This window comes from Ascochyta rabiei, chromosome 1, assembly GCF_004011695.2.
Source record: "Ascochyta rabiei chromosome 1, complete sequence".
In the NCBI taxonomy this organism is placed as follows: domain Eukaryota; kingdom Fungi; phylum Ascomycota; class Dothideomycetes; order Pleosporales; family Didymellaceae; genus Ascochyta; species Ascochyta rabiei.
The window spans coordinates 243267-262280 of record NC_082405.1 but is presented as its reverse complement, the minus strand read 5'-3'; the positions used below and the strand labels follow the sequence as shown (position 1 = coordinate 262280).

The 19014-nt window shown below is 55.2% G+C and overlaps 9 protein-coding genes across 9 annotated transcripts, besides 7 other annotated features; 7 read left to right on the top strand and 2 right to left on the bottom strand.

The window, feature by feature from the left end:
- Window positions 1-684: 684 nt before the first annotated feature.
- Window positions 685-2319, top strand: EKO05_0000055 (Non-specific serine/threonine protein kinase; the record flags this gene model as incomplete). Its single annotated transcript, XM_038944601.1, has 1 exon — window positions 685-2319. One exon carries the CDS (start codon window positions 685-687, stop codon window positions 2317-2319), a length of 1635 nt encoding a protein of 544 aa, XP_038802592.1.
- Window positions 771-821: a tandem repeat.
- Window positions 2320-2331: 12 nt separating the features above from the next.
- Window positions 2332-2432: a tandem repeat.
- Window positions 2433-3162: 730 nt separating this feature from the next.
- EKO05_0000054 (NuA4 histone H4 acetyltransferase complex and the SWR1 complex subunit) lies at window positions 3163-4107 on the bottom strand (the record flags this gene model as incomplete). Its single annotated transcript, XM_038936858.2, has 3 exons — window positions 3163-3941; window positions 3989-4013; window positions 4075-4107. The coding sequence occupies 3 exons, from the start codon at window positions 4105-4107 to the stop codon at window positions 3163-3165; spliced, it is 837 nt and encodes a 278-aa protein (XP_038802591.2).
- A 349-nt stretch (window positions 4108-4456) lies between these two features.
- Window positions 4457-5501, top strand: EKO05_0000053 (uncharacterized protein; the record flags this gene model as incomplete). The annotated part of the gene is made up of 2 exons (XM_038936556.1): window positions 4457-4511; window positions 4681-5501. 2 exons carry the CDS (start codon window positions 4457-4459, stop codon window positions 5499-5501), a joined length of 876 nt encoding a protein of 291 aa, XP_038802590.1.
- Window positions 4550-4645: a tandem repeat.
- A 303-nt stretch (window positions 5502-5804) lies between the features above and the next one.
- Window positions 5805-5844: a tandem repeat.
- Window positions 5845-6099: 255 nt separating this feature from the next.
- On the bottom strand, window positions 6100-7646 carry EKO05_0000052 (uncharacterized protein; the record flags this gene model as incomplete). Its single annotated transcript, XM_038936462.1, has 2 exons — window positions 6100-7175; window positions 7232-7646. The coding sequence occupies 2 exons, from the start codon at window positions 7644-7646 to the stop codon at window positions 6100-6102; spliced, it is 1491 nt and encodes a 496-aa protein (XP_038802589.1).
- A 942-nt stretch (window positions 7647-8588) lies between these two features.
- EKO05_0000051 (uncharacterized protein) lies at window positions 8589-8864 on the top strand (the record flags this gene model as incomplete). Its single annotated transcript, XM_059635369.1, has 1 exon — window positions 8589-8864. The coding sequence occupies one exon, from the start codon at window positions 8589-8591 to the stop codon at window positions 8862-8864; it is 276 nt and encodes a 91-aa protein (XP_059491352.1).
- A 1572-nt stretch (window positions 8865-10436) lies between these two features.
- Window positions 10437-11677, top strand: EKO05_0000050 (uncharacterized protein; the record flags this gene model as incomplete). Its single annotated transcript, XM_038936727.1, has 2 exons — window positions 10437-10843; window positions 10894-11677. The coding sequence occupies 2 exons, from the start codon at window positions 10437-10439 to the stop codon at window positions 11675-11677; spliced, it is 1191 nt and encodes a 396-aa protein (XP_038802588.1).
- A 637-nt stretch (window positions 11678-12314) lies between these two features.
- Window positions 12315-12336: a tandem repeat.
- A 20-nt stretch (window positions 12337-12356) lies between these two features.
- On the top strand, window positions 12357-13373 carry EKO05_0000049 (1-acylglycerol-3-phosphate O-acyltransferase; the record flags this gene model as incomplete). Its single annotated transcript, XM_038936859.1, has 2 exons — window positions 12357-12721; window positions 12794-13373. The coding sequence occupies 2 exons, from the start codon at window positions 12357-12359 to the stop codon at window positions 13371-13373; spliced, it is 945 nt and encodes a 314-aa protein (XP_038802587.1).
- A 2069-nt stretch (window positions 13374-15442) lies between these two features.
- On the top strand, window positions 15443-16345 carry EKO05_0000048 (uncharacterized protein; the record flags this gene model as incomplete). The annotated part of the gene is made up of 1 exon (XM_038936874.2): window positions 15443-16345. One exon carries the CDS (start codon window positions 15443-15445, stop codon window positions 16343-16345), a length of 903 nt encoding a protein of 300 aa, XP_038802586.2.
- Window positions 16346-17443: 1098 nt separating this feature from the next.
- Window positions 17444-17484: a tandem repeat.
- A 5-nt stretch (window positions 17485-17489) lies between these two features.
- Window positions 17490-17542: a tandem repeat.
- A 6-nt stretch (window positions 17543-17548) lies between these two features.
- On the top strand, window positions 17549-18709 carry EKO05_0000047 (Transaldolase; the record flags this gene model as incomplete). The annotated part of the gene is made up of 4 exons (XM_038936474.1): window positions 17549-17587; window positions 17672-17986; window positions 18040-18423; window positions 18473-18709. 4 exons carry the CDS (start codon window positions 17549-17551, stop codon window positions 18707-18709), a joined length of 975 nt encoding a protein of 324 aa, XP_038802585.1.
- Between the last annotated feature and the right edge of the window lie 305 nt (window positions 18710-19014).

The following is a 19014-nucleotide window of genomic DNA, read 5'->3' as shown; positions in this document are numbered from 1 at the left end:
GCTGACACATAGAATTCCTGTGAGAAACCACAGCGCTATGCATGTCCTGCAGCTGTGGCGACATCTCGAGAAGAGAAGTGGGCGACAGCTGCCAAAACGCTAGATAAAATCGCCACAAGGAAATTCGTCTTACAAGTATGAGTAGATCTTGGAAACGCCTGTTTTACCAAGAAAGACGAACGTCGTGCTATGCGGAAGCTCTACGCGTGGCAATCGTAAAACAAATCACTGGCTGCTCGATATCAGTTTGAGCCATTGGTCAAAAAAAAGGTATGCATGAAGCTCTATTTGTGGAACGATTTGCTGCCAGCTCTGCCACTGTTCCAAGATCATCACTGATTTTAGGAAAAAATCACTCTTCACAAGATCAGAACCCCTCTTGAGCCTAAAGACCACGAAGCTTTCATTGGCGCACCCTCTTATTCTGCTGTCGTGAAGCGTCACTATCTTAGGAGCGGCGCTTAGCCTAATTAGGTAAGACAAGTGAATTGGCTGATCTGGATCCTCAGAGTGGTCTGTGCACATCTGATAAGCCGATAAGGATACTTTTTTGTTTTACCCCTCCGCCGCAATTCACCCCTCTGTGGCAACACGAAGTACATTTTCTGCCCGCAAAACGCGTAGTACGCTCACTGAGTGCTGCAACAACGCTCGTTCCGAACCAGCGCACTCGAGTTACCCAACATGGCCAACACACAGGAAGATGCGCAGCCGCAGCATCAGTCTGAAGAGATTCAGGTGCCTCAGATACCGCAAACCGACGAACCTGCCGACGAGAACGACGATGACATCGACGACCTCTTCGACTCGGACGACGAGGATGCACCCGAGCTCATCGAATCCAACAACCCGAGCGATTTTACAAAAACCTACAACAGACAGCGCAAACTGAACGACCCCTCGGTGCCCGCCGATTACAAACCCAAGAACAACCCACAAAAGCCCTCTGCAAACACGAACCTCTCTCTTGACGACCAAGTCGCCTCTCTTTCTAAGCATGCCAGCAAAATCCGCCTCGACTCGAGGTTCAGTGGAGCAACAGGCGGCGGTGCACGCGACAAGGATAAGGCGGATCGCGCCACCACTGAGCAAGTGTTGGACAGGAGAACACAGATGATCCTCCTCCAGCTCATCAACCGTGACACAATCAGCGAACTGCACGGCGTCATTTCCACCGGTAAGGAAGCCAATGTGTACCACGCCATCAGCGAATCCCCCGAGGACGGCGAGCAGACGCACCGCGCAGTGAAAGTCTACAAGACATCGATCCTGGTGTTCAAAGACCGCGCAAAGTACGTCGAGGGCGAGTTCCGTTTCCGCCAGGGGTATAGCAAGAGCAACAACCGGGCCATGGTCAAGCTCTGGGCGGACAAAGAGCGCCGCAACCTTGCGCGCATCCACGATGCGGGGATTCCCTCGCCCGAGCCCATCGCTCTGCGCACACACGTACTCGTCATGGGCTTTGTGGGTGACCGCAAGGGCAAGCCAGCGCCGCGACTGAAGGACGTGCGATTTGATGGCTTGACAAGCGAGGAGGAGGATGCGAAATGGACAGATCTGTACATTGAGATGCTGGCCTACATGCGCATCCTGTATCATACATGTCGCCTCGTGCACGCCGATTTGAGCGAGTACAACGTCCTCTTCCATGAGGGGCGGCAGTGGATGATCGACGTGTCGCAAGCCGTGGAACACGACCACCCACGATCCCTGGAATTCCTGCGTATGGACGTGAAGAACGTATCGGACTTCTACCGCAGCCGGAATGTCGAGGTGCTCAGCGAGCGAAGGGCGTTTGCTTTCATCACCGGCGAAAAGGGAGAAAAAGAGGTCAAGGACATGGAGGCCATCTCCAACACGGTCCGAGAAGTGATGAAGAGGGAGCCACAGACGGAAGAAGAAAAGAAGCGGGACGAGGAAAACGACGACGTGTTCCGCAACCAATACATTCCTCAAACTCTCGATCAAGTGTACGACATCGAGCGCGACGCGGCGCTCGTCAACGCCGGCGAAGCCTCCTCGCTCCCCTACCAAGACCTGCTCGCGAACAAAGTCGTCCGAGAGGATAACGACGGCGCGGAAGCAGGCGATTCGGGCTCGGGAGGCGTGGATCTCTCGTCATCCGACGAATCTGACGGGAGCGAAGTAGACCAGAGCATATTCGACAAGGGCCCCTCGCGGGGGAAGAAGAACATGGACAAGGAAGAAAAGGCAGCGCACAAAAAGGCCATCAAGGCCGAGAAGCAGGAGAAGCGCAAGGAGAAGATGCCCAAGCACCTCAAGAAGAAAATGGTTAGCTCCAGCTCGAGGAGGAAGTAGCGTGGAGTAGTTGAAGAAAAAGAAGGAGAAGATGACGAAGAAGTTGAAGGAGAAGACGAAGAATTTGAAGGAGAAGATGAAGAAGAAGAAGTAGAAATAGAAGTAGAAGGAGAGCAGCATTTGATACCACAAGCATAGCAGCAATGACTCGATGCGTGCGTCATTTTCTCTCACGTCTTTATGCACAGTGCGTTCGAATTGATCTGGTGGTACGCCAGACAAAGGCACTGAGGAAGGGGACGAAGCAAAACGGGGATAGATGCCGATGAAGAGGTTGAGTTTGGATTCAATGGGAGTGAGATAGATACGGGAGGAGTCGATGTGTGTGTGTTTCTGAGGTTGTGCTGACGACAGCTGTGAGTGTCAGAGATCCAGTCAGTTATTGCAGGGTCACGACGAGGCGATGGTCGAGATGATGGTGGTCTCAACGCTGCCTTTTACACTACTCTTGGCCGACGTCCCTTGGGCTGTTCGAATAGAGTGGTAGTGGCTGTTCGGTCTTGTGTACGTTGCCTTTCCTGCTTGCAGCTAATTGCAGCTGTGGGATAATCGCCCGTTCGTAGATGCCTCTTCTATGTCTACGAGCGCCGGGTTTTCCGAGATCATGGGGTGGATGTGTCCTTCGTCTTGGTGGGTCGCAATAGCAGGCGAGCAACCGATTGCTGGGGAGTCTTTTCGGTGAAAAGGTATGACTCTTCAATGAAGCTGTTGTGTACTTGTGAGAACACGGGTTTTGCTTGCGTAGTAGTGTTACGCTTCCTATGCATATCGCCGTGAGCATTGTGCAGTCGTAGAAAGAGACAACCGAGGCTCGGTGTACAGGCTGTGGATGTTGTCTGCATCTCACCGCCTGCGACTCCGATCTCCCGAGGCTTGCTGTGCTGCCTGTTGCGCGGCTTCGTGGCCCAGCTCTTCTCTCAGCGCCTTGAGCGTATTCTCCGTCTTCTCCCTGCGGGCTGTCTCCTTCTCCAGCTCCCGATCCACCTGGGCAATCTTGTCCATCAAGCTGTCAATCAGGCCCTGCTCGTGCTCCTGGCTGAAAGGTACGTCGTCGCCGCCTTTCTCTGGCAGCTGGGCGCTGCGCTCACCGTTTGGTAGTCCGCGCTTCAAGCGGCCATTGGCGCCGAGACTGGCCTTCTTACTCCCACTCGAGGACTTGCTGGGGACGAGGTGCGCCCACTGATCCTCGGCGGTCAAGGCGTCGAACAGGGCCTCGGTCGGTTCGTTGAAGTGCACGACCTCAAGAAACTCGCTCCGCACGCAGCCCGTCCGTTCTTGCTGGGCTTGCTGCTCCTCGGAGCCGTACTTTTCAAGCTGCAAGAAGTGCTGTCTGTACTGCGCCTTCTCGCCGCTGATGGGCACGAAATGCAGGCGAATATCGATGCTGAATCCGCCCCATCCCGTCTCGGTGACCTCAAAGGGCGGGTTGTCGCAGGTTCGCAGCGGGTTCTCGTACGTGTTGAAGATCTTGAACTGGACTTTGTTGAGCCAGGTGCTGAGAGAGGGGTCGCCGTCTGGTTGGCGCACGTAGACGGTCCAGCGCTTGGTGTGGTCGTCAGGAATGCCTTTTGGGCGGTCGGGGTGGCCCAGTGGGGGGAGCGCCCAGGCCTCGGAGCCGATTACTGTGGGTGTGAGTGGGCGACGGGGTCGTGCTGAGGGAGCGCAGTACTTATGTTGCGCGAGATGCGCTTGTTCTGCGCATGGTAAGCATGTGTTGAGACTGTGGACGGGCTGCGACGAGGGACGCAGACGCACCTTGACGCGCTTGTTGGGTGCCGGCGCAGGCATTGTGGAGTGAGTGTGCACGGGCTGGCTGGGTAGAGTTGGGCAGCAGAGGATTGTAGTGGAGGTGTAGAGAAGTGGAAGTGTAGAGTAGTGGGGGTGTAGAGTAGTGGGGGTGTAGAGTAGTGGGGGTGTAGAGTAGTGGGGGTGTAGAGTAGTGGAGGTGTAAAGTAGTGGAGGTGTAGCTGATGCAGAGGCAGGGCGGACGGAGCTCGGTGGTGCCCAGTAGCGCCCGCGCACCCCTGTCAGCCCTGTGCCTGTGGTGTGGAGCTTTCTCGCGTCGAATGATATCACCACTCGCGCTCTGCGTCCCAACTTGCTCACTTTCTCGCTTTGCCCACACCACACCGCAGCAATGGCGTCCGCAGCACAGAAGAAGCTGGTAGTGTGTGGAGGGAACGGATTTCTGGGTACGTACACTTTTACTGCGCCATTTCAACGAGCATAGCAACACCACCACCACCACCACCACCATCATCACCACTACCACCACACCACTACATCACTACCACCACCACTACACCACTACCACCACCACCACACCGTCTCTACGCGTCCACTCTGACCGAACCCCTCCAGGAAGCCGCATCTGCCGCGCCGCCGCCCACCGCGGCTGGTCCGTCGTCTCCGTCTCGCGCTCAGGCACACCGCACTGGTCCTCGGTCACCTCCTCCGCCGACGCTCCGCCATGGTCCACAAAGGTGACCTGGGCCAAAGGCGACATCCTCGACCCGTCCTCGTACAACGCGCACCTCGAGTCCGCCGACGCCGTGATCCACACCATGGGCATCCTGCTCGAGGCAGACTACAAAGGCGTCGTCAGTGGCCGCGAATCGCCCTTGTCCGGGCTGAAGAGAGCCTTCTCGGCGACAAAAGCAGGCACCCAGAACCCCCTCGACCGCAAGGACGGCGAGACGCTCCGCCCCATGGAGTCTGACGGACAGCTCACCTACGAAGTCATGAACCGCGACACAGCCGTCAGTCTTGCCCAGGAAGCTTCCAAGCAAAACGTCCCCACCTTTCTCTACATCTCCGCCGCAGCCGGCACGCCTATCCTACCCAAACGCTACATCACCACAAAACGCGAAGCCGAGTCCATCATCTCCACAACCTTCCCCACTATGCGATCCATCTTCATCCGTGCCCCTTTCATGTACGATTCCAGCCGCACCTTCACACTGCCCATTGCCGCGGGGGGCGCCGTTGCGAGCATGATCAATAGCGCCGTCGGTGGGAGACTGACGTGGCTGATGGGCGCTGGGGGCATCAAGCCATTGAAGGCCGATCTGGTCGGTGAGGCCGTTGTAGAAGCGCTCGAAGACGACCAAGTCAGAGGGCCGGTTGAAGTGCCCGAAATCGAACGTTTGGGGACGCGCGCGTGGAGAAAAAACATGCTGTGAGCGCTGACCGGTATGCCTCAACATTTATCATGTTGTAAAGGGGGAGATTGAGCGTAAGAATATCAAATAATAATTCACAACAAAAGGCCTTTCTCATCTACCACAAGCTCTCCTTCCGTCAACACGTCCTGTATGCTTGACCACGTCGTTTGCCGTCCACAAGCCAACCACACCACTACCAGCACAACGACAGCGCCACATGCCAGCCGGCCTCCCACGCCGAAGAGCCTCATTCACAAAACAACAAAATTGTCCGCGACAGCCACCGCAGTGAAATAAGAAGACTCAAATTTGCCTCGTTCTTCTTCATCTTCATCTTCATCATCATCATCATCTTCTTCTTGATATGAATTCGTCCATGTACCAGCCCACTGGACTCCAACATCCCCAACGAAGCGCGAGTAGCACAGCGAAGCATCCTCGTCCAACTCAAGACGCCTAGTAAATGTACACAGACACAGCACCCTAACCAAGGCGTTGTGCTTGACAGAAAATCTACACCCAGAATCCTCAAGGTCCTCTACATACCATAGCATGCAATACCATACACGGCTGAGCCGTCGCCGAGCGACTGGATTGCCCACGCAGAGGTGCGTGTCTAGAGAGCGAAGAGCAGAGCGCAGCCCACAACGGCCATAGCAGCGACACCGGCCTTGTTGGCGCTCGCGGCGCCGGTGAACTCGGCGGGCGCGGAGGGCGAAGGTACGGTTGCGTTGCCGCTGCTTGGGGGCAGGACACCGGATGGCGTTGAGGGTGCCGAGGGGAGGGTCGCGGGCACAGACGGGGCGGGGAGCGTGTCCATGATGAGACCGGTAGTTGCGTAAGGAGGCGGCGAGACGACGGATGTCAGGGTCGCGGGGGGCTGGTTGGGGAGCCCCGAGCTGACGATGGCGGTGCTGGTGGGGGGAGTTGCTGTGCCGCCCTCGACGGGTGAGGAAGCAGGGGCGGATGGGGTCTCGGTCGCTGGGGGCGCGTCGCCTGAGGGAGGTGTGCCGGTTACAGTGACGGTGGCGACGCCGCATGAGCAGGGAGTCTCGTCGCCGGTGCCGGCAGATCCAGTGGGAACGGGGTAGTTGAAGTCCGAGTTGCCACCCGAGGCAGGAGCGGGTGTAGCTTGTTGCTGACCCTCAGTGCAGGTGGTGCTTGAGTTGTTGGAACCGCTGTTGCCGCTGCCGACGCTGCCGGTAGCAGAGGGTGCAGCAAAGCCGGATTCGAGAGGTATGCCGGAGCCAGTGGCCGATGCGGAGGACTCGAGGACAGCGTTGTTCTGAGGAGCACCATCCTTGTTGCCTGCACCGACAACCTCAATCGACTCGAAAGAGCCAGACTTGTCCTTCCAGTGGTATTCAGTGCCGGGCGAGTAGTTGATGACCTTGATGTTGGCAACGGTCATCTTGAAGGGCGCTTTGCTGTAATCCACCTCGCCACCAGCCCACTGGCGGGTACCCTCGTTCTCAGAATCACCGCCAGGCCAGTTACCAAGACGGACGTTGCAGGGAGTCTGAGGGAAGTTCTTGCCGCCGTTGGCATCAGCGTAGTTAAGGGTGCGCATCGGCTTGTTGTCAATGATCCAGGTAAGCGACTCCGAAGTCCAGTTGAGAGCGTACGTGTGAAACTCGTTCTGAGTGCTGGAAACGTCGGCCTCAATCATGCGATCGTAAGTTGTCGTATTTCCTACAACCACAAGTCAGAATTGTCCCCCGTTCCCACGTGAATAGCAAATATCTCACCCTTTCCGAAGTAGTTCATTTGCGTCTTGCTATCGACGCCGCCGATCCATTCCCAGTCGACCTCGTCCAAGTCGTCGGATTGAAGAACAATTGAGGAGATGATGCCCTGGCCTGGAGCGGCCTTCATCTTGACCTCGATATAGCCGAAGTGTAGGTAAGCTTCAGAGCCGATTGTAGGAGCGTCGCCCTTCTTTGCAACACTGAACTCGGCACCCTCAGCACTGTATGTGAGGCTTCCGGCAGTCTGCTTCCAGCCCTTGATGGCATCCTTGCCGGCTGTGAAGTCCGTCTCCCAGGTCTGAGGCATGGCTGGGTTGTTCGGGCACGCTTTCTCCATGGGGTTGCAGTCGGTGAATGTCTGGGCGCTGGCTAGAGCAGCCAGGGCGCTCGCAGTGGCGTAGGATGTGAAACGCATTTTGTTATTTGTTTTTGTCGAAACCTAGATTGAAAGACAAGTGTCTGGCTTTGTAGAAAGTACTCTTCACGGAAGATCTAATGGTACGTTGTCGCAAGTGGTTGAATTGTAGATCAATCGCAAGTGGCAGCGCGAATGAATGGAATGCTCAAGATAGAGCTTCGTCGTGGCAGATGTAATGAGTGAGGTCGACCAGCGTCCACAAAGCGATTGAAGGGAGCGTGGTATAAGATGACGCGAAAATGCACAAAAGTTGAAGGTTGGGACAAGAATGAGGTCTGAGTGCTGGAGGAGCACCGAGTATTAAAAGCCGGCATCCGTTGTCCACGCAATCTCCGCTGGATCCTATAGTCAAAGTCATGCCGTCTCCTGTTTGAAGGCTGAGCACGGCCAACTGGTCAATCGTTGTGCTCCTTCGCTTTCGTCTGGAGTTCCATGAAACAACTGTGGAGACTAGGGTGTGTCAGATACGCAGACACCGACTATAGCCAATCACAGCGCGCAAGTGCCTGGGCCCAACTATGCAGAAAACACCTGCGGCAGCCACACAGACCCTGCATTTCGCCGCACTGCTCTCCCTTGATGGTGATGCACCGGGCCCGTGAGGCGGTGCTGTGAAGGACCGAAGGGCTGACGATGCGAGCTGCAGTGCTGTGCCCCAAACAAGCGTCGTGGTCTGTGTTGTTGATACTGGATCAATCCTAAATCTGGAGTAGGTAGACAGCGCTCGGAGTAAGTACTGTTCTCAACTATTGCTACAGGCTCGGCGATGACGTTGACGTTTGCTTCAGTCAGTCTCCTTATTGCGATGCGCATTGTTACGCACTCTCTATAGGATTACTTCTGTGTTGCGCGTTGATCTCAGATACCATCCCGGCCGATGATGAAATGATCTGCCAGCTGTGAAGATCCCGTGGTGATGCAGAAGCTCCTGAAACCTCGATGCTGGCGGTGGGTTGCGCTCGCAGACGCCGAACGCTCGCACTCAAGATCCTAATGGTAAGCGAACATTGGTCAATCATGGAGACAAGCATGATCGTGAGTCAGGTAGAGAGACTCCTTGTGAGACATGGCGTTGGCTGTGTTACGGCTGTGCTTGGACGCATCGAGCTGGGCCGTGCCCGCTGTTCGTTTCCCCAGATTTGGCACCACAGCACTCAACACCAACATCAGCCATCTCCAGCTCTAATACCGGTACTTCTCGATCGCCTTCGCTAGACCTAAGCTGAAAAAAACGTCTTTTCTGTCTCAACAAGAAGTGCTCTGTGATGTCCGTCTGAGCCTTCACTACGGACTTCGGTAGCGTTGTCTTATTTCTTCACGTTGCATACGGTCTCTCATCCATATCGATTCTCAGCCGGCAGCGCCCCAGACGCTGTGCAATTATGTGGCTACGTGTACTTCTCTCCCTGCTGCATTAGGATTCCAATCCAAAACCTTCGCTTCTTCGCGTCTTTCAATCTATTGCCTGCACAGGTTCAGTGGCGATGCGAACTGGCTTATCTGGTCAGACATGATTCTGTTGGAACAGTGTATTTGGACTTCGTCACTCTATGATTCAGGTCCGGAGACTTTTGTCATTCGCAAAACTACTGCTCTTGTCTCGCACTCCCCTCGCGCACCGATCTGTAGTCTCTCCCGCCATAAGAGGGTATGTGTAGATTGCTTCAAACTCTAGCGAGGACTTGCTTATCTCCCCCTAAGCTACTAGGTTTTCATCACGACAATACTCGGGGCTCGAGGCTGGGGGTGTCAAATTTTCTCCCTGTAGTTGTGCCTGGACCAGGGCCAATTTCTGCACGTTTTCTGTTCAAAGGTCAGAAGGTGCACAGCACAACGCACGCCATCTGCCAGATCAATACACGACGAATATTATAACACCTTGAAAAGCGATGGATCCATGGTACACCATTCACGTCAATAGTAGTTGCAGTGGATGAGACTTACCTAAGCTCCCACTAGCGTCACTCTTGACTTGACTGCACCGCTCCTACTATCCCAGATCACATCCTATCCTTTCACCTTAGTTTCGAAACTCACCGGTAGGCTCACATGAAATATGAATAAATTTACAGTCTACACTGTGACTGATTTGTTTGACTCCACATCTATACTCCAACCTCCCAGTGTTTCGAAACCCCCAAAGCGACCTATCGATCGCGGTTAGACACGCATTAGCAAACGCGACTCGACGTGTCGGCTTCGTGCTATCAACAGTCATGCTATATACGGTATCTTTCAAATACATGCCCCGGATTGGAAGAGCAAAAGTCGATGTCATCTAAGATGTGACGACCTCTCTGTAGACCAGCGTCAAGCGCTTAATGCACGGACCACTTCACTCGCAGTGGTGAACGTACAGCCAGCGGTTTGCGCCACCCAATACTTCCTTTCTGGGCTTTTGACCGCTTTCGATTGCTTTGTTAATGCGACGAAACAGAGCCTTTTTGTACGGGATGCAATGATTGTCAGCATAATTTCCACAAGCAGGTACATTGGTAGTCTGAGTGGCCAGCAAGCTCCAGCAGCATTGCGGCGCAGCCGGTAGGATCACCTTGTCCGTGTGGAGACCTCGGTAGAGCTTGGCTTGTTGAGATGCTATGGAAGCTTATAGCTGCCAGCCGCCGATGCTCCATCGAGCATGCGCTGGCTGCTCCTACGGTTCTACATGTCCCTTTCTGTCGTTCGCTGACCCACACAACAACTGGCTGGTCCAGTATTGGTTCTCTTCACACTTTTCGTAAACTACACCGAATATTATAATACCTAGTACATCCTCTCACTGCAGCCATGCAGCTCCCACGCAGATCGGTCAGGAGCATCCAGGAGCTCCCCAGTATCTACACAGTGTTTCCACCGCACTACAAGCCCGTCCGTACTCACAGCGCCTCAACATTCTCAGACTCAGCAAGGTCGCCAGATATCGAAGATGGCCTCGAGGTGGTCCCATTGGAACTATGCACTGACTACAGCGCGCTCTCAGTCAGTGCGTGCCTGGACGAGAAGGAGGTTTTTATCATGGAGCAAAGAGAAGGGCTTGAGAAGCCTCTGCCAAGTGTTCCAAAATCAGCATGGGGTCGAACCTGGGGTCGGATGTCTGTGAAGTACCGCGTGCTAGCAGTACTGGGTTTGCAAGCCCTTCTGCTACTGACAGTGGGGATTGCCTTGTTAGCGGCCGGTCCTAAACGTTCAGAAGAGTATGACCTTCATGTGATGCCGCAGGAAAAGAGGCTAACACGTGTATCAGCAATCACTCTGAGATTCGGGAGACTGGAAGCAACGAGACGAATACAGCTACCACCTCGACCCTTGAGCGAGGTACCTTCATGGTACCCATCCAGTTCCCTCAGCAGCAGAGCTCGAAGTGTCTAGCGCGAGCGAATGAGTCACGCGCATGGCAGTGCGCCTTTGACACCATGTTACAGCTTAGCATCCTGCCATCACAGGGCGAAGACGCCGACGAGCCTATTATGATCACCCTCGGACTTCCTTCGACTTCTAATCGCAGCGTTCACTGCGGCCAGCAAGCTCCAGAAATCGGTCCGACAGCATTGGTGGCTCTTGATGGTTCCGGCGATGAAGCGCAGTATCGATTCTCTGCAATCTATAGCCGGACTGTGATACTTCGAGAAGACCAACTCGGGCAAGAAAAGACCAATTCGTCGCCAATGCAGGGCCAACCGAGACACACAATATTTCAGCCTGGGCTGTCGCTCTGGCGGTGCAGATTCAACGACACGCGGCTGGAGGGCTCCATCTACGCAGAGAAGGGTGGGGGCTCGGTGTCCAATGTGACAGATGCAGCGCCTGAAGCCAGTCGTCGGCTTCCGTACAAGCTGCAGCTCTTGGAGCAAAGGGTGCCGGCTACTGGTAGTGTGCCTTACTGCGAGAGGGTTGTGGTCGGTGTCGACGGAGGCCTGGAAGAGAGGAATGAGAAGGTAAGCTTGGAGGTATCTGATGCGCAATCTGAAGCTGGCTCGGATGAAGATCAAGCAGACACTTCCTGTCAATGTCAATGGCTCATCGAGTAATCAAGGAGATGAATGTATGCACATGCTCTAGTGCTCTGCGGCGTCAGACTCGACGCTGCAAGAGGGTGCAGCAGTCTGCATGTGATGATACATGTGATGCCCCGAGTGGTTGGCACCAGACCGGCGCTGATGATGCACAAGTCACGCGTGCAGCCACAGGAAAGGAAGGTGTTGTGCGGATAGACTCAGCTCATGCTCGCAATGAGCGCACAGAGACGTGTCATTTCGTCTCAGATTTCTCCTGGGCTTGACGTTGGAAACCCAAGACGGCGGCGCAGCAGACGTCACACTGCACAGGAGAGGAGAGCTTAGCGAGATCGGCGGCAACGGACCTCGGCGCCTATCACGGCGGCGCAAAAAAAGTAAATGGCCCCGCTGCCTCGTGCGGCATCCGCCTGACATGAATCGATATTAGGTCTAGGGTGGAGGCACGATAGATGCCATTATCGAGGCCTCGCCGCTGCTGCTACCGCTTCTACAGTCACGCTCAATTTCACGTCGCGGCGTCTTGCCCTGTGCGATACGCAGCCAACAAACGCAGACGCAGACTCGGGCTCGACTCGACTTGACCTGCCCAGCGCGCACCCCTCGAAGTTGAACCACGCCAGCCCGCCAATCGCATGCCGACACGGTCATAGCCCGCCCGCCCGCCCGCCGCCGACCCCAAACTCACTCCAGCATGAGCTGGCTCGCGTACCTCTCCGCCGCGCCCATTGCGCTCATCATGCTGCTCCGCGCACTCTCCCTGGTGCTGCCCGCGCGACTGGCCCGGCAAGCCACCTTTGTCGCCTTCAGCATCACCGCGTTCCTGTTCCTGATCCTCTGTGCCAGCTATGGCGTCTTCGCGAGCGTCTTCCTGCGGGCCATTGGCTACGGTGGACTGAGCCAGTGGACGGTCGGGCGCGCGTTCAAGTGGACCATGTGGCTGAGCACGGGAATCACCTTCCGAGTGGACGAAGCTGGGGGTAGGGAAGAAGGTGGGAGGAGAGGGGGCAAGGAGGCCTTGGACACGAGGCCTGCAGTGTTTGTGGGCAACCACCAGACGTGAGTGCTCGCCCTCGACTTGACGAGACGCGTCCTGCGAGGGACCGGGAAACTGACTTGTGTTGCCTCCAGCGAACTCGATGTCCTGATGCTTGGCTGCATGTTCCCCCCTTACTGCTCCGTGACAGCAAAGTCCAGCCTCAAATACACGCCCTTCCTCGGCCAGTTCATGGCTCTCTCCAAGACCGTCTTCATCGACCGCGCCAACCGTGCCACGGCCCGCGCGGCCTTTGACAGCGCCGCAAACACGATGCGCAACGACCGCCAATCCGTCTTCATATTCCCCGAGGGCACACGCAGCTATGCGTCCGAGCCCACATTGCTGCCGTTCAAGAAGGGCGCATTCCATCTTGCTGTGCAGGCGCAGGTACCCATTGTTCCCGTCGTGGCGGCGAACTACAGCCACGTGCTGGATATGAAGAGCAAGATCGTCCGGCCGGGCGTCGTGGACGTCACTGTCCTGCCAGCGATCCCGACAACAGGCATGACCGCAGCGGACGTGGATGGTCTCGTTGAGCGGACAAGGAACGCAATGATGGATGAGTTGGTCAGACTCAGCCACGTCAGTGGGAGCAAACAAGGCAATGGTGTGCCGCTGCCGAGAGCAAGTGGCGTCGAGCAGTTCCGAAAAGAGCTGAGGCAGAGGAGTTGATGCGCAGTGCTTGGACAGGTATCGGCAGGCGGTTGAAGTCAACGAGATGAAGTCGAGCAGAGCATGAATAGACCAGTGGTGGTGGTCCGCAGGCATGAACACTGGAAGCAAGCCTGACCTATCCATCCCCCAAAACATGAGTAGATTTGAAATACAACCATCAAACCATACCCATTCACAACCACGCAAGTCACTGCATACGCAAGCCCATTTGGCGCCTACCGCAAGGCTCAGATTTACACGCGTCTACTCCGACTACAGCCTTTCATGTTTCCGAATAAACCGGATGTAAGCCCGTGCGCCGCCCGGCATCAACACCACGAAATTAATGAATCCACAAGGCCTCTACAGGCCTAAATCAACGCGTTTTGTTCCTAATTTTCTTGCCCTAAATGCCTGAGATAGTTAAGAGGGCTGGGAGACGTTTTTATTAGCACTTTAACACCCCGCCGCCGGTGTACGTGTCTGATGAGGCGTCCCAACAGCACCTCCACACACCTCAGCGCAGTGCAATCCTGGGTATTCTACACTTCTGCGACGTACACCACATACCTTGCTCTTTTAAAGATATTAAAGCTGCCCTTAATATCCCTTACTTAACTGCTTATAAGGTTGCTTAGTCTAAGGAGCCACGTACACTCTATCACAGCAACCACTCAGATGTACAGGGTGCACTACAACAGCTCACTAGAGCTGACGCACACGCAATAGTCAACTATCTAGATTACTGCTAGTTTAAAAAGAAAGCAGAGACTTGGCAGGACATACAGGTTAAGGCTGGGGTTATTCCACAAGGTAGGAAAGAGGCCTATTCATGCATCACAATATGGCGTAGAGTGCAGGAGATTGCTCCTATTACTAAGCATATTGCAGCTTAGGAGGATGATTATCCTCCTTATCGTTAGCGTAAGCGTCGTAAGTGGTGTAATACCCAGCTTTAAGTGCGTCCTTGTGGTAAACACTAGAAGAGTGTCTTATGGTGTGATAAGTTACATTAGAAAACTGGCCCACAATACAAGCGTAAGATCAAGAGGAGAAGAGGCAAGGGTGAAAGAAATAAGCTAGAGAACGTGCAGTATAATAAGCACCGGAAGCAAGAGCCAGAAGAGGTAGCAAAGGAGAGAAAGTTCTATCTCTTCTGTGTACTTAGATATAACTTTGCATAGTGTATGCTATATAAGACGTCTTACAGCAATAGCAAAATAACAAGCAAGGTGTTTATTAAGAAGATTTTACTAGCGTTACACACTAAGTTACTTTACTGTAGTAGAGAGTGGTTATTGTACATGGACTTAGATAGTGCTTATACATCTAAAAAGACACTCAATTACATGTACCAGCATGGCTGGGACTACATTTTAGGATGCTTAAAGTCTCTAGATCTATTAATTATAGAGACTTAGGTATCTCTACTGAAGGAGAGGTTTTATAGGCGTACTTGTCGCTTAAAAACTGAAGGGATTTCACGTTTCTACCAGGTGTGGGCGGGTCTTGACCCTAAAAAGATCAACAAAACCATCACAGGCTACCCTAGCAGGCTGATAGAATGTCAAGATGTTGTTCAAGGACGTGCTACGAAATTCTAGCATTTTTTCTGATCAATCTGGCTCCAAAATTGAGTGATTTGGTGATAATTCGGCGTGGTGTTGATGCTGGGCGGCGCACGGGCTTACATCCGGTTTATTCTGAAACATGAAAGTACGGCTTCGGTCGATATTCCGCCGGCCAAGCTTACCCCACGATACCTACCCCTCACTGCACACTGTCCGTCCCCCAGAAATGTCCGAATCGGGTATGCCGCAGCGGCAGCTGTGCTCGTGCAGAGACGTGCAATGTGCGCGTGTACGCTCGTCAGGTGCAGCTGTAGCGGTACGGGATCATGTATGAATAAAGTCGTGTGTTGCCGTGACGGCTTCGCGCATACATAGCACACTCGTCTCTTACCATTCGTGCACTCGCCAACATCCAGACGGCCATGGCGACGACGCAGGAAGCGTTCCGTGTGCAGGGCAAGACTGCGATAGTCACGGGCGCGGGATCGGGTGAGTGCACGTGCAGCTGAAAGTCTGATGCGAGGCAAGGTTGAGATTGGGTTTGTAGGTATCAACTACTGCTTCGCCAAGCTGTTGCTGGACAAGGGATGCAGCGTCCTGATGGCGGACCTTGCACTTCGCCCTGAGGCACAACAACTGCTGTCTCGATTCGAGACGGGCGCGCCTCGAGCCGTGTTCCAGAAGACCGACGTCACCGAGTGGAAAGAGTTGGAACGCATGTTCGCTGTTGCGACTGCAGCGTTTGGAGACGTCGATATCGTCTGCCCCGGCGCAGGCGTCTACGACCCCCCGTGGAGCAACTTCTGGCACCCACCGGACACGACGGTCTCTCGTGACGCTGCCGGAGGCGGGCGGTACGCGACGCTGGACATCAACGTGACGCACCCGATCAGGACGACGCAGCTCGCCATCGCCGCCTTCCTCGATTCGCAGGCGCGGACGGGGGGGAAGAAGAAAAAAAAGCGCAAGCGCGTCTTGATTGTGAGTTCCATCGCAGGGCAGAATGCGAACCTGCACACGCCCATCTACGTCGCGGCCAAACACGCCATGAACGGCTTTGTCCGCTCGCTCGCCGCCCTCGATACGCGCTTCGGCATCCGCGTCAACGGCGTGGCGCCTGGTGTGATCAAGACACCGCTGTGGACCGAGCACCCGGAGAAACTGCAGTTTATATCCTCGGATGCAGATGAGTGGGCGACGCCGGAAGAGGTTGCGGAGGCCATGTTGAGGTGTTTGGTCGACGAGGCGTTGCCTGGTGGTTCTATTCTTGAAGTTGGGAAAGAGCAGACGAGGAAGGTTGAGGCGTTGAATGATCCTGGGCCCAGTGGGGCGGGACACACGGTCAGTCATCTGGAGGGTAAGTATGAGGAGGTTTATGGTTTGCTGGAGAGGCGTGGCTGGGGCAAGAGCAAACTGTAGATGACGCCTGGAAACCAGACCTGGGATCCTATAAACAGAAACAACGCTCCATGTCCATGAGTTACACGCCAAGGCTGTGCAGATGCTGGCTGGCTTGTGAAGTTCACCCAGAGCTGAAATGGTTGGAATCATTTATTCACTGCTGTCACTGTTTCTCACGATACCTTCTCACCACGGTCAGCGAGTGCGTGTCAGCGTTGCTGCTGCGTTGAGGCACCGAGGACATGGCGGTGAGCTGTTCGCCGAGAAGTGGGCGTGGGCGGTCGACAAAGCAACCACGGTTCGTGAGGCACGCGCCTGAAGGGCGTTGGGACGTCCACATCTAGAAGCGTCTTCACGATAAGCTGCAGTGTGCAGAAAGCGAGCCAAAGGTTTGCCATGGCGAGCTCGCATCGACGCGGCGATTTCTCCGGCCGCCACGGAAACGTGCAGGCCGCAGCAGCCGGCGACTGGCTCGGGCGACAGTAGTCCGACGCGTTACTTTTCCCATGTTGAGCCGGTGGAAATGGAAATGGATAGAACGTGGAACACACATGGCAGCAGGTTCTGGCAGAAGAGGAAAGGGGGGCACGGCGGACCGCAGTGGAGGCTCGAGGCCGGCGTGTGTCGCCCATCTGAGCCGCGAGCCAACAAGGGCCGCCAGCGGAGCGCTCGGACATTGCATCATATCGACAAAACAGAAGATTCTGAGCAGCGCTGCGACAGGCCCAACGACCGTGGAACGGCGAGTGTGCGACAGCAGTGGCCAGGACTCAGCCGTGAGCCGTGAGCGGTGGGCAGCGTGGACAGCGTGGACACTGGACAGCCCTACGCTGCCAGGGTCCGCTTACCGCAGGCAAGTGGCAGGCTGATTGATGCAAAACGCCCCGGGTGGGTCCATGGGCCAGCTGTTGACCAGCGGTTGACCTGCTGTCGACCTGCTGCTAGCCTGCTGTTCTTCCGGCCGCCGTCGCAGTGGCCACGCTTGTGACGCAGCAGCTATTTTTTGTAGCGGGGCTCGCTGGAGGCCGACTGATTGAAAGCTGATCGACCGACGCAGCTGCTCCCAGCAGACAACAACCATCTTTCCCCCTCTTCCCACTGCGATACCCAAGAATCCTACTCTCTACCCTCTACCCTCTACCCTCTGCCCTCCACCCCATTCCACATCCACATCACATCCACATTACATTCACATCACATCCACATCACATCACAACCACAATGACTTCTTCCCTCGACCAATTGAAGGCCACTGGCACCGTAGGTAGCCCCGCTGCCGCTCGCTGCCCCACCACCACAGCTGCAGCGCCATTGTGAGTGTGGAAGCTAACAACCCCTTCACAGACCGTCGTCTGCGACTCTGGTGACTTTGCGACCATCGACAAGTACAAGCCCCAGGATGCCACCACCAACCCCTCCCTGATTCTCGCGGCCTCCAAGAAGCCCGAGTACGAGAAGCTGATCGATGCCGCCGTTGCGTGGGGCAAGAAGCACGGCGACAACATCGAGGACCAGGTCGATGCCACACTCGACAACCTCCTCGTCCAGTTCGGCAAGGAGATCCTGAACGTGGTCCCCGGCAAGGTTTCCACCGAGGTGGACGCCCGCTTCTCCTTCGACACAAAGGCCTCCGTCAACAAGGCCCTGCGCATCATCGACGTACGTGACTGTGGGCTCAACTCGTAAAAACATCAAAAACTAACTCTCTCCAGCTGTACAAGGAGCAGGGCATCGGCAAGGAGCGCGTTCTGATCAAGATTGCCTCCACATGGGAGGGCATCAAGGCCGCCGAGATCCTCCAGAGGGACCACGGTATCAACACCAACCTGACCCTCATGTTCTCTCTCGTCCAGGCCATCGCCGCTGCTGAGGCAAACGCCTTCCTCATCTCCCCCTTCGTTGGCCGCATCCTTGACTGGTACAAGGCTTCCACCAAGAAGGAGTACACCAAGGAGGAGGACCCCGGTGTCCAGTCCGTCGGCAGCATCTTCAACTACTACAAGAAGTACGGCTACAAGACCATTGTCATGGGTGCTTCTTTCCGATCCGTCGGCGAGGTCACCGAGCTTGCTGGCTGCGACTACCTCACCATTGCTGTATGTTGATTTGTACTCGATCGCGCGCCTCGTTACTGACGATTCCCAGCCCAACCTCCTCGAGCAGCTCTACAACTCCACCGAGCCGGTCCCCAAGAAGCTCGACGCCTCCAACGCCAGCTCGCTTGACATTGAGAAGAAGAGCTACATCAACGACGAGGCTGCCTTCCGCTTCTACTTCAACGAGGACCAGATGGCCGTTGAGAAGCTCCGCGAGGGTATCTCGAAATTCGCTGCTGATGCCGTCACCCTCAAGGACATCCTCCGCAAGAAGATCGAGGCATAGATGGGTAGTCCGACATGGGTCGTTTTCTTTGATGGTTATGAAGGCATGAATTTTACGTTTTGAGGTCAGCTTGCACCACCACATTCACATAGCTGCTTGGTACTGCGATATCACAATACAAAGAGATGAAACTGCCATGCCACTGTTCCCTTGTGCACGCAACGTACCCCAGTCCCCTCGGTACCCGGCATACGTTTTGTGAGTGAGATATGCAGGAGCCCGTACAGAGTGGCTCTATTGAGTAGATTACACACTAATCCTGTATATCATACCGTGCGGTTCTGTTCTTCCCTGTATCCATTGCT